We start from the raw sequence: 12,529 nt of genomic DNA on the forward strand, positions 1-12,529 counted from the left end.
ACAGATCGAAATACAGGAAACTCTCAGATTTACCGGCACCGGTAATCTCTGTTAACCGGCAAAATTCAGGAGTATGTTCAGGTAAGTTTTACTTCATATTAGTGGCCATTCCTGGATCTGTGGCTGTGTAACCGGGGTTCCTGCACTTGTTGCTAAGCAACAGGGACGCTTGGTCTGTGGCCGGAGTTCCTGCACCTGTTGCTAAGCAACAGGGAAGCCTGGATTTGTTGCTGTGTACGGGGCTCTCGTACCTTTTAACTAGACCTCTCTGTAATCCGGACTTTTTGATAAACCGGCACCACGCCGGTCCCGGATAAAGAAAGAGTTTCCTGTAAAAGAACTTGCATTTCTCCAGCGCCTTTCACAACCTCAGGACGTCCCCAAAAACACTTCACAGCCAACTTGTGAAGTGCGGTCACTGTTGCAATGTGGGAAACGTGGCAGCCAAATTGCACACAGCAAGCTCCCATAAACAGCGACGTGATAAATGACCGGATCATCTGTTTTTAGTGTGGAGATGCCGGTGTTGGACTGGGGTGGGCAAATGTAAGAAGTCACACAACACCAGGTTATAGTCCAACAGCTTTATTTGAAATCACAAGCTTTCGGAGCGCTGCTCCTTCTTCAGGTGAAGTGGAGAAATGCATAAAGACACAGCTTATGTTGGCTTTCATTGCTAGGGGGATAGAATATAAAAATAGGGAGGTATTGCTTCAGTTGTACAAGGTATTGGTGAGACCGCACCTGGAATACTGCGTACAGTTTTGGTGTCCATACTTAAGAAAGGACATACTTGCTCTCGAGTCAGTACAAAGAAGGTTCACTCGGTTAATCCCGGGGATGAGGGGATGGACATATGAGGAGAGGTTGAGTAGATTGGGACTCTACTCATTGGAGTTCAGAAGAATGAGAGGCGATCTTATTGAAACATATAAGATTGTGAAGGGGTTGGATCGGGTGGATGCGGGGAGGATGTTCCCGATGATGGGTGAAACTAGAACTAGGGGGCATAGTCTTAGAATAAGGGGCTGCTCTTTCAAAACTGAGATGAGGAGGAACTGCTTCACTCAGAGGGTGGTAGGTCCATGGAATATGCTGCCCCAAAAAGCTGTAGAAGCTACATCATTACATAAATTTAAAACAGAAATAGACAGTTTCTTAGAAGTAAAGGGAATTAAGGGTTATGGGGAGCGGGCAGGAATTTGGACATGAGTCTAGGTCCGGATCGGTCATGGCCCTGTGGGTAGCGGAGTGGGCCCAGGGGCCGTGTAGCCTGATCCTTCTCCTATTTCGTGTGTCTAATTCTGTTAGATTCAGGAGATGGTTCTGTGATAGTGGATTGGCGGTTAGGATCAGATCAGCCATGACCTTATTGAATGGCGGAGCAGGCTCGAGGGGCCGATTGGCCTACTCCTGCTCCTATTTCCTATGTTCTTATATAGTCAGAGAATAATGTCAGATGTTTACAGGTAATCTTTCTAACTGCCATTTACACACCTTGATGTAATGTTTTCCTGACTGACCTGTTTGGACACCATTCACACCTTTGATTGCTGTGATTATCTCTCTGCCGAGGTGTGATAAATGGCAGTTAGAAAGATTACCTGTAAACATCTGACATTATTCTCTGACTATATAAGCTGTGTCTTTATGCATTTCTCCACTTCACCTGACGAAGGAGCAGCGCTCCGAAAGCTTGTGATTTCAAATAAAGCTGTTGGACTATAACCTGGTGTTGTGTGACTTCTTACATTTAGTGATGTTGGTTGAGGGATAAATATTGGCCCCAGGACACCGGGAAGAACTCCCCCTGCTCTTCTTCCAAATAGTGGCCGTGGGATCTTTTACATCCACCCGAGAGAGCAGACGGGGTTCAACTCCCAGTCCAGACACAGAGTGAAAGTCCCAGGTCCGAGTGCCAGTCTGTATGGAGTTGGCCCTGGGTTAGGGAAAGTCGGACAGGGTCAGGCTGGACTGTGATGCCCTCCGCTATTGAATATCCTACTGTGACACCCACTGTCCAGGATGCGACTCAGGCCACTGGAGGTCAGAAGCGTGTACACGACATACGTGTACACACGCGTGCGTGCGGGAACACGCACTCGCAGAGCGATGGCTGCAGTACCTGCTTTGTCCTCCTGGGAGCAGGGCTGCTGGGGGCACTGCTCCGTGGCTGGCTCAGGGAGTGCGAGGTCCTCAGGAGATCCTGCGGCCTGTCGAACAGCTCGGCCTTCAGCAGCGGAAACCCGTCGTAGCTGCAAGGACGAATAAGATGTCGTCACAGCGACCTGCGTCACGGTCGCGATTACTCACCCGGTTACTCATCATAGAAACATAGAAGATAGGAGCAGGAGGAGGCCATTCGGCCCCTCGAGCCTGCTCCGCCATTCAATGAGATCATGGCTGATCATCCAAATTCAATACCTGGTCCCTGCCTTCTCCCCATATCCCTTGATTCCTTTAGCCTTAAGAAATATATCTAACTCCTTCTTGAATATATTTAATGAATTGGCCTCCACTGCCTTCTGTGGTAGAGAATTCCACAGGTTCACCACTCTCTGGGTGAAGAAATTCCTCATCTCTGTCCTAAATGGCTTACCCCTTATCCTTAGACTGTGACCCCTGGTTCTGGGCTCCCCGGCCATCGGGAACATCCTTCCTGCATCTAGTCCTGTTAGAATTTTATAAGTTTCAATGAGATCCCCTCTCATTCTTCTAAACTCTAGTGAGTATAAGGCCAATCGACCCAATCTCTCCTCATACGTCATTCCTGCCATCCCAGGTATCAGCCTGGTGAATCTTCGCTGCACTCCCTTCCTGGCAAGAACATCCTTCCTCAGATAAGACGACCAAAACTGCACATAATACTCAAGGTGTGGTCTCACCAAGGCCCTGTACAACTGCAGCAAGACATCCTTGCTCCTGTACTCGAATCCTCTCGTTATGAAGGCCAACATACCATTTGCCTTCTTAACCGCCTGCTGCACCTGCATGCTTACCTTCAGCGACTGGTGCACAAGGACACCCAGGTCTCGTTGCACTTCTCCTTTTCCCAATCTATTGCCGTTCAGATAATAATCTGCCTTCCTGTTTTTGCCACCAAAGTGGATAACCTCGCATTTATCCACATTATACTGCATCTGCCCAATCACCCAACCTGTCCAAATCATCCTGGAGTTTCTCGGCATCCTCCTCACAGCACACACGCCCACCCAGCTTTGTGTCGTCTGCAAACTTGGAGATATTACATTTAGTTCCCTTGTCTAGATCATTAATATATATTGTGAATAGCTGGGGTCCTAGCACCGATCCCTGCGGTACCCCACTACTCACTGCCTGCCACTCGGAAAAAGACCCGTTTATTCCAACTCTTTGCTTCCTGTCTGCCAACCAGTTCTCTATCCAAGTCAGTATCTTGCCCCCAATCCCATGTGCCTTAACTTTACACGCTAATCTCTTATGCGGGACCTTATCGAAAGCCTTCTGAAAGTCCACATACACCACGTCCACTGGTTCTCCTGGTTCATCATAGAATCATATAGCACAGAAGGCCATTCAGCCCATCGCACCTCTGTCGGAGTACAATCACTAAACTGAACCTAAACATAGTGAGATTAGAGTCACACTGCTCAATACAGAAGGGGGGCAGAGGGCACGGCTGGAGTGATTTGCCAATCGCACAGCGTGTTTATATTTGAAATATGTGGCCTGGTTCCTCCCTCAAGCACATCTGCCCAAAACAATACTTCACAGTGTCCGCACCAGTTTAGGATGGGAAATCGGGTCTGACGCAGCTAGCTGTTTAATCTCCTTGTGTACTGTGACTAGATTAAAAAGACAAGGCCGAGAGCACTGAACCACAGAGTCACACGGAGACACCGTGCCTGTTCAAACCTTGCCCTGAGGTGGGTAGCGGCTGCTCCTGGTAAACGCGATGCCGAGCGAGGACCGTTAACAGGACAGGTCAAAAGAACAGGCAGAGGCAGGAGGGATATCAACATAACAGGAGAAATATCAGCAGGAGCCGGCCGCAGGGCCACCTCGAGCCTGCTCCGCCATTCGGCCCAACAAGTCCGCGGCTGGCCTTTACGCGCCCGCCGCTGTGATGCTGGCTGAGCGACAAACACTGGCCAGGGCACTGGGGAGAATTCACCCACTCCTTCCCAACATAGTGCGGTGGGATCTATACAGAAACATTTACAAATGTTAATAATATGTGGGAAGTTATGTCAAAGAAAGGTCAATCACGAGAGCGGACTCCAGCCGCGTACACAAAGTAGCTCTGTCCTCGAGTTATTGATTTCAACTCTCTGAGCCCCCACCACTCCTAAAGGTGCTGACTGTTGCTGGGAACAATCCCACAGGAGACGACCACACTCTGGTACTTCACCTGAGCTAGTCTACACAGTGAGTGCTCACAGGATATTCAACTGTGGAGGCATCGCAGCCGGGCCCAATCCCAATCACTGGAAGTACACACAGACAGACACACACACAGACACAGACACCACAGAGACACACACACCACAGACAGACAGACAGACACACACAACAGACAGACAGACACACACACCACAGACAGACACACACACACACACCACAGACAGAGACACACACACACACCACAGACAGACACAGACACACACACACCACAGACACACACACACCACAGACACACACACACCACAGACACACACACACCACAGACACACACACACACCACAGACACACACACACCCCACAGACACACACACACCCCACAGACACACACACACACACCACAGACACACACCAGACACACACACACACACACACACACCACAGACACACACCACAGACACACACCACAGACACACACACCACAGACACACACACACACCACAGACACACACCACAGACACACACCACAGACACACACACACCAGACACACACACACCAGACACACACACACCAGACACACACACACCAGACACACACACACACACCACAGACACACACACACACACCAGACAGACACACACACACACACCAGACACACACACCACAGACACACACACCACAGACACACACACCACAGACACACACACACACACCACAGACACACACCACAGACACACACACCAGACACACACACCAGACACACACACCAGACACACACACACACACACACCAGACAGACACACACACACACCACAGACACACACACCACAGACACACACACACACCAGACACACACACACACCACAGACACACACACCACAGACACACACACCACAGACACACACACCACAGACACACACACACACAGACACCACAGACAGACACACACACCACAGACACACACACACACCACAGAGACACACACACACACCACAGACACACACACCACAGACACACACACACCACAGACACACACACCACAGACACAGACACACACACCACAGACACAGACACACACACCACAGACAGAGACACACACACCACAGACAGACACACACACCACAGACAGACACACACACCACAGACAGACACACACACACACACACCACAGACAGGCAGACACAGACAGGGCCGGAGACACAGACAGACAGATGCGCACGCACTTTCCAGCGGGAGTCACAGGACAGTGGTGAGCAGCAGACACACTGGGTGATCAGCCCACAGGCTCTGGGCTTGGTATAACACCCTGGCTGGGAGCAGCAGGGTGTCGGAGGGCTGCTGCCTCCGTGAACCCACACCCAGCACCTTTAGCAGTGGAGGGCAGTAAGCTGGAACAGTGAGAACCCCAGGTGTGGTGCGGAGTGGGCCGGGGCTGTGGGGCGGGGTGCGTTGGTACCTGTACAGCCGCGGAAGCTCCTTGCCGTCCGGTGTCTGAGGGACCTCGGGCGGCATGATGAAAACGGTGTGCTCACTCCGCTGGGACTCATCCAACTCAATCAGGCGCACGTCGTCCATCTTCTCAACGTCCACCTGCAAGGGACAATGGCAAAACCGGGGTCAGCCCAGGGTGTGAGGGGAGGGGGAGGAGAGGGGGGGGTCTGTCGTCCAGCGTAACGTGGGATTAACCCACCTTCTCGACACATCCATCGAAGAACTCGAGGCTGGAGTGCCGGTCACTGACGAAAGAGCATTCCTCGATAAACTGGGTGAAGAGCTGGGTCTTGGTCATCAGCGTGTAGAACTTCTGGTTCGCCCGATCGCGGCTCTTCAGGAACCCTGAGTGTGGAGAGGTGTCGGCCTTTAATCAGACGCTCACTGAACGGATCACTGCCACAGCCGGCCCGGCAATACTGGCGGGTCAAGGTGTCCCTTGGTGTGAAAACACGACACCGCCCCCTCAATCCCCATCGGGTTAATGCGGGACCAAAACACTCGGAGGAGGCCATTCAGCCCCTCGAGCCTGTTCCTCCCAATCAATGAGATCAGGGCTGGTCTGTATCGGAACCAATGTACCCCCTAATTTTCTTTTAGGAGCACGGTCCCTTTAACGGGCTGCGCGTCCCGTTTAAAATTTCACGCAGGCGCCGGTCCTGGGTCGTGCGGGACCTGAAGAGGCGCAGCTTAGCGGGACAGTTGCGCTTCACTCCACCTTGGTTCTGTAACCCTTAATACCCCTTACCCAACTCGTATCAACACGGTTCCTTCGCCCTTCCAAACCTCTGACAGTACGTCACACCGCTCCGCTGACGAGAGGGGGAGTTCCAAGGGGAGGGTAGGAGGGGTTTCCCCACACAAAGCGCGGCAGAAACCGGGCCGGTCACATCGATGGGGGGGGGGGGGGGGGGGATTTAGAAGCTGACATACTGCAGGGGTGTGGGAGAGCGCGGGAGGCCGGGACGGGAGCGACAGGGCGAGTGAGATTTCTCCGATTCCCCCCCCTCCCCCCCGCCACCTCGGGCTTCTCCGCTGCTTACCCTGCAAGTTGAAGAGGGAGCTGGAGTCAGTGGTGGTCTCGGAGGGGGCCTGAGTGATCGGCATCAGGTAGGACCGATAGCCCTTCAGCAAACAAGCCATGAAACGAAGGAAGGCCTCCTGGATCTCCAGCTCCAGCTGCTTCTTGCGCCCGTAGATTAAATCGTAGTCAGTCAAGAGGAACTCCAGCGTCGCCTCTTCCGCTGGTCGGTTGTACACTGCGGAGAGAAACGAGCGCGGTGTGACGCAGGAAGTGGTGAGGGGGGGGGGGGTGGGGGGGAAGAGCAGCCCCAGGCACAAAGGCGACAGTGCGGCGCTCCCTCAGTACTGCCCCTCCGACAGTGCGGCTCTCCCTCAGTACCGCCCCTCCGACAGTGCGGCGCTCCCTCAGTACCGCCCCTCCGACAGTGCGGCGCTCCCTCAGTACTGCCCCCCGACAGTGCGGCGCTCCCTCAGTACTGCCCCTCCGACAGTGCGGCGCTCCCTCAGTACTGCCCCTCCGACAGTGCGGCGCTCCCTCAGTACTGCCCCTCCGACAGTGCGGCGCTCCCTCAGTACCGCCCCTCCGACAGTGCGGCGCTCCCTCAGTACTGCCCCTCCGACAGTGCGGCGCTCCCTCAGGACTGCCCTGGAGTGTCAGCCTAGATTATGTGCTCAGGCCTCTGGAGTGGGACTTGACTCCGAGGCGATAATACTACCCACTGAGCCATGGCTGACACCGTTAGGGAAAGGGAATGCCAGCCAGGGTCCCTGCTGCAGAATAGTGCACCAGGCGAGGGCAGGATCGGGCCATCATGAAGCCCTCCACAGTCGAATATCCTGCCATCGCTCACTGTCTGGGCGGCAGTGGAATCTGTTCCCCAGCGAGAGTTGGTGCCTTTAGAAGGGGGAGGGGGGACATTTGTAAAAGGGGAGAGCGGGGTTGGGGAAAGTGTGGTACCCACCCCCCCCCCACCCCCCCCAATTGGTCCAGCTCAGTCCCGGGACACGAGGGAAGTCCTTTCACGAGGATTTGAGTGAAGTGTCGTGCGTCAGGGAGTGGAACCCGCTGTCATGCGAGCACGAATCTGTCGCTAAGCGAGGGGCGGAAGGGGCAACGTGGCCGGAGCGCGGGGGCTCGTGAAGGGCCAGCGCGAGTTCGTGCGTGCACCATCCACGGCCAGGGCGCACTCACGTTCATCCAGCTGTTGGTAAAGCAGGTTCAGGGAGTGCAGCAGCGTTTTACACGGCTTCCGCGGCAGCGCCCTCAGCGTTAAAGTCTTCTTATCTTCGTTCCTGAATCACAAAGAGACGGGCGGGCGGGCGAAGAGGGAAAAAAGAGAAAATGAAAACAGCAAAGGGCGAGGGAGTCACCCCCAGGGAGCAACGAGTCACAGCCACCCCACCCCCCGACCGATACCCCGAGGGAGGCTGCTCTCGCCGTGTACTTATCGATATTACAGCAATCACTGCGCACCCGAGCTCGCCGGTCCTGTTCCCTCCTAATCTCACAATGATTTGCATTTATATTTACATGGACAAAGGAGCTGAATTCCAGAGGTGAGGCGAGGGTGACTGCCCTCGGCATCAAGGCAGCATTGGACCGAGTCTGGCATCAAGGAGCCCTGGTAAAACTGAAGTCAATGGGAATCAGGGAACTCTCCACTGGCTGGAGTCATACCTCGCACAAAGGAAGATGGTTGTGGAGGTTGAAGGTCAATCATCACAGCCCCAAGACATCACTGCAGGAGTTCCTCAGGGCAGTGTCCTAGGCCCAACCATCTTCAGCTGCTTCATCAATGACCTTCCCTCCAACATAAGGTCAGAAATGGGGATGTTCGCTGATGACTGCACAGTGTTCAGCGCCATTCACAACTCCTCAGATACTGAAGCAGTCCATGCCCGCATGCAACAAGATCTGGACGACGTTCAGGCTTGGGCTGATAAGTGACAGGTAACATTCGCGCCACACAAGTGCCAGGCAATGACTATCACCAACAAGCGAGAGTCTAATCACCACCCCTTGACATTCAACGGCACTACCATCGCCGAATCCCCCACCATCAACATCCTGGGGGGGGTCACCATTGACCAGAAACTTAACTGGACCAGCCACATAAATACTGTGGCAACAAGAGCGGGTCAGAGGCTGGGTATTCTGCGGCGAGTGTCTCACCTCCTGACTCCCCAAAGCCTTTCCACCATCTACAAGGCACAAGTCAGGAGTGTGATGGAATACTCTCCACTTGCCTGGATGAGTGCAGCTCCAACAACACTCAAGAAGCTCAACACCATCCAGGACAAAGCAGCCCGCTTGATTGGCCCCCCATCCACCACCTTAAACATTCACTCCCTCCACCACCGGCGCACCGTGACTGCAGTGTGTACCATCTACAAGATGCACTGCAGCAACTCGCCAAGGCTTCTTCGGCAGCACCTCCCGAACCCGCCACCTCTTCCACCTAGAAGGACAAGGGCAGCAGGCGCATGGGAACACCACCAGCTCCAAGTTCCCCTCCGAGTCACACACCATCCTGACTTGGAAATATATCGGCCGTTCCTTCATCGTCGCTGGGTCAAAATCCTGGAACTCCCTCCCTAACAGCACTGTGGGAGTACCTTCACCACACGGACTGCAGCGGTTCAAGAAGGCGGCTCACCACCACTTTCTCAGGGGGCAACTAGGGATGGGCAATAAATGCTGGCCTTGCCAGCGACGCCCACATCCCATAAACGAATTAAAAAAAATAAAGCGCCTTTCACGACCATAACCAGCACCCTCTGCCCATCCCCCATAACCAGCTCCCTCTCCCCATCCCATCCCCAGCTCCCTCTCCCCATCCCATCCCCAGCTCCCTCTCCCCATCCCATAACCAGTAACAGGGCACTGACTGTGAGTGAGCGAGCGGTGCCGGTGGGTGTGGGGAGCGGAGCGGAGACTCACTGAGAGATGGTGTTGGTGTCCAGGTCCACGCAGATCACGTCCTGGGGCAGGTCGTACAGCTCGAAGTAGCTGGAGTGCACCCCCACGATGAACGGGACGGGCGCACTGAGCACGTCTGCCAGGTTGAGCGGGCACAGAGGAATGTAGGGGCACTGCCAGTGGAACGGAAAGATCATCTGGAGGTAGGAGACGGGAGAGAGAGAGAGAGAGGGAAAGGGGGGGAAAGAATTAATCACACTGAAGGCGGTGGATTGGGGCTGAAGTGGCTCCAAGTTTCAGTCACTCCTCGAGTCTGATGGAATGTTAGCCTGTACAACGAGAGGGCTGGAACAGAAAGGGGAGGAGGTTTTGCTGCAGCTATACAGAGCCATAGAAACATCGAAGATAGGAGGAGTAGGCCATTCGGCCCCTCGAGCCTGCTCCGCCATTCAATGAGATCATGGCTGATCATCCAAGTTCAGTACCCGGTCCCTGCCTTCTCCCCATATCCCTTGATCCCTTTAGCCTTAAGAAATATATCTAACTCCTTCTTGAATATATTTAATGAATTGGCCTCAACTGCCTTCTGTGGTAGAGAATTCCACAGGTTCACCACTCTCTGGGTGAAGAAATTCCTCCTCATCTCAGTCCTAAATGGCTTACCCCTTATCCTTAGACTGTGACCCCTGGTTCTGGACTCCCCGACCATCGGGAACATCCTTCCTGCATCTAGTCTGTCCAGTCCTGTTAGAATTTTATAAGTTTCAATGAGATCCCCTCTCATTCTTCTAAACTCCAGCGAGTACAAGCCCAATTGACCCAATCTCTCCTCATACGTCATTCCTGCCATCCCAGGTATCAGTCTGGTGAATCTTCGCTGCACTCCCTCCATGGCAAGAACATCCTTCCTCAGATAAGGCGACCAAAACTGCACACAATACTCAAGGTGTGGTCTCACCAAGGCCCTGTACAACTGCAGCAAGACATCCTTGTTCCTGTACTCAAACCCCTCTCGCTACGAAGGCCAACATACCATTTGCCTTCTTAGCGACACATCTGGAGTACTGTGAGCAGTCCTGGGCACCACACCTTAGAGCGGATATATTGGCCTTGGAAGGAGTGCAGCGCAGATTCACCAGAATGTTACCAGGGCTCCAAGGGTGAGATTATGAGGAGAGATTACATAAAGTAGGTTTGTATTCCCTGGAATATAGAAGGTTTAAGGGGTGATTTGATGGAGGTTTAAGGATTTTGAAAGGAACTGATAGGGTAGAGAGAGAAACCTTTTCCTCTAGTTGGGGGCAGTCTAGGCCAAGGGGGCATAACCTTAAAATCAGAGCCAGGCCGCTCAGGAGAGAAGTTAGGAAACGCTTCTTCACACAAAGGGCGGTAGAAGCGAGGCACTCCCACCAAAAGCAGTCGATGCCAAGATCAGTTAATAGTTTTAAGACTGAGAGTGACAGATTTTTACTAGCCAAGGGTATTAAGGGATATGGAGCCGAGGCGGGTGGGTGGAGTTAGGATACAGATCAGCAATGATCTCACTGAACGGCGGAACAGTCTCGAGGGGGGTGAATGGCCTCCTCCTGTTCCTATGTTCCCGGGGCTGCCGCTCCCTCTAGTGTGGGGTCGCTGCTGCCAGGCAGCGAGTGAATATTAAGGACTGCAGGCCAATTATCCTCCCCCGCTATTTGGCCCCTCTCCCCCTGAAGGAGCGGACTCTGGCTGGAGTACATTGCCAAGGGCACCAGGGCCCTCCACTACCCGAATGCAGTGAGCGTGGACACAGTGTTCACTCGGAGCCCAGTCCCATCCCCACCCGCACCCGACATCCAACTACATTCGGGCGGCCGTCACTGGGTAGTGATCAGGAGCAGGCAGCCTGGCTGGTTGAACCCCCTGACTAGCTGATAGCAGCAAACTCGGCACTGACCAGCAATCAGACCGCGCGCCTGACTGGTCTCCGCGATTTGGAATCAACCGATCGGGCATTAACCCACCCCACCCCCCGTATCCCCACCCGCCCCCCATCCGCTTCCCGCTAACAAACCCAGCACAGCGCAGAGACTCACCGAGACCAGGGCCTCACACACGCTGGTGAGGACAGCAGGCCGCAGCGAGTGAATGAGCAGCTTCTGCTCGATCAGGACTGCGAGGAGGAGCGTGACCGTGTTCTCGGGACCCAGGTTCTGTAACAGAGTGAAGTAACTGGCACCACTGCAGCAGGGAGAAAGAACACGGTTAACGTTCGTTAACAAGGTGGCAGAGATTTGGGGAGGTGGGGGGGGGGGGGTAAGAGAGCGAGGGAGGAGGAGGAGGAGGGACACGATGGTTCAGCAATCACTGACAATCAAAGCGGCTGCTTGTAACCGACACGGAGTTAACAGCGGCAACACTTACCTGAGCAAGAGTGGGGAGGACACAGGCTGGCAAATCAACAGGTTATCATACGGAGAGAGCTGGAAGACACACAACACACAATCAGGTCCCACGAGTAAACTCGCAACCCACACACGTCAGTATTAAGCAGCATTTTGAACTAATGCTCAGGTAAGACGGAAACACAGACCAGGGGAGTCCCTGCCATCATCGTATGCTAAATGCCTGAGGCATCTGACACATTGCCCTGTTGGGGCCTGGTGTACAACACATCCCACACACGCACCCCCAGATTGCTACATGTATACTTACATATTCCATTTGGGTCTCTTATA

The 12,529-nt window shown here is 53.7% G+C and overlaps 1 protein-coding gene across 4 annotated transcripts in view; it reads right to left on the bottom strand.

Annotated features, from left to right (window-relative positions):
- The window catches only part of dennd4b (DENN/MADD domain containing 4B), a 96,511-nt gene that overhangs the window by 45,193 nt on the left and 38,789 nt on the right, over positions 1–12,529 (bottom strand). For all 4 annotated transcript variants that reach the window (XM_085978456.1, XM_085978457.1, XM_085978455.1 and 1 more), the window contains 8 exons: positions 12,216–12,274; positions 11,888–12,032; positions 9,837–10,012; positions 8,088–8,188; positions 6,916–7,131; positions 6,072–6,217; positions 5,838–5,971; positions 2,126–2,255 (listed from right to left, as the gene is read on the bottom strand). In XM_085978456.1, coding sequence (XP_085834582.1) covers positions 2,126–2,255; positions 5,838–5,971; positions 6,072–6,217; positions 6,916–7,131; positions 8,088–8,188; positions 9,837–10,012; positions 11,888–12,032; positions 12,216–12,274 — 1,107 coding nt within the window. The remainder of the gene's footprint in view (positions 1–2,125; positions 2,256–5,837; positions 5,972–6,071; positions 6,218–6,915; positions 7,132–8,087; positions 8,189–9,836; positions 10,013–11,887; positions 12,033–12,215; positions 12,275–12,529) is intronic.

This window comes from Somniosus microcephalus, unplaced genomic scaffold (assembly GCF_052327205.1).
Source record: "Somniosus microcephalus isolate GS21.2 unplaced genomic scaffold, FLI_Smic_1.0 unresolved_chr7, whole genome shotgun sequence".
Lineage (NCBI taxonomy): Eukaryota > Metazoa > Chordata > Chondrichthyes > Squaliformes > Somniosidae > Somniosus > Somniosus microcephalus.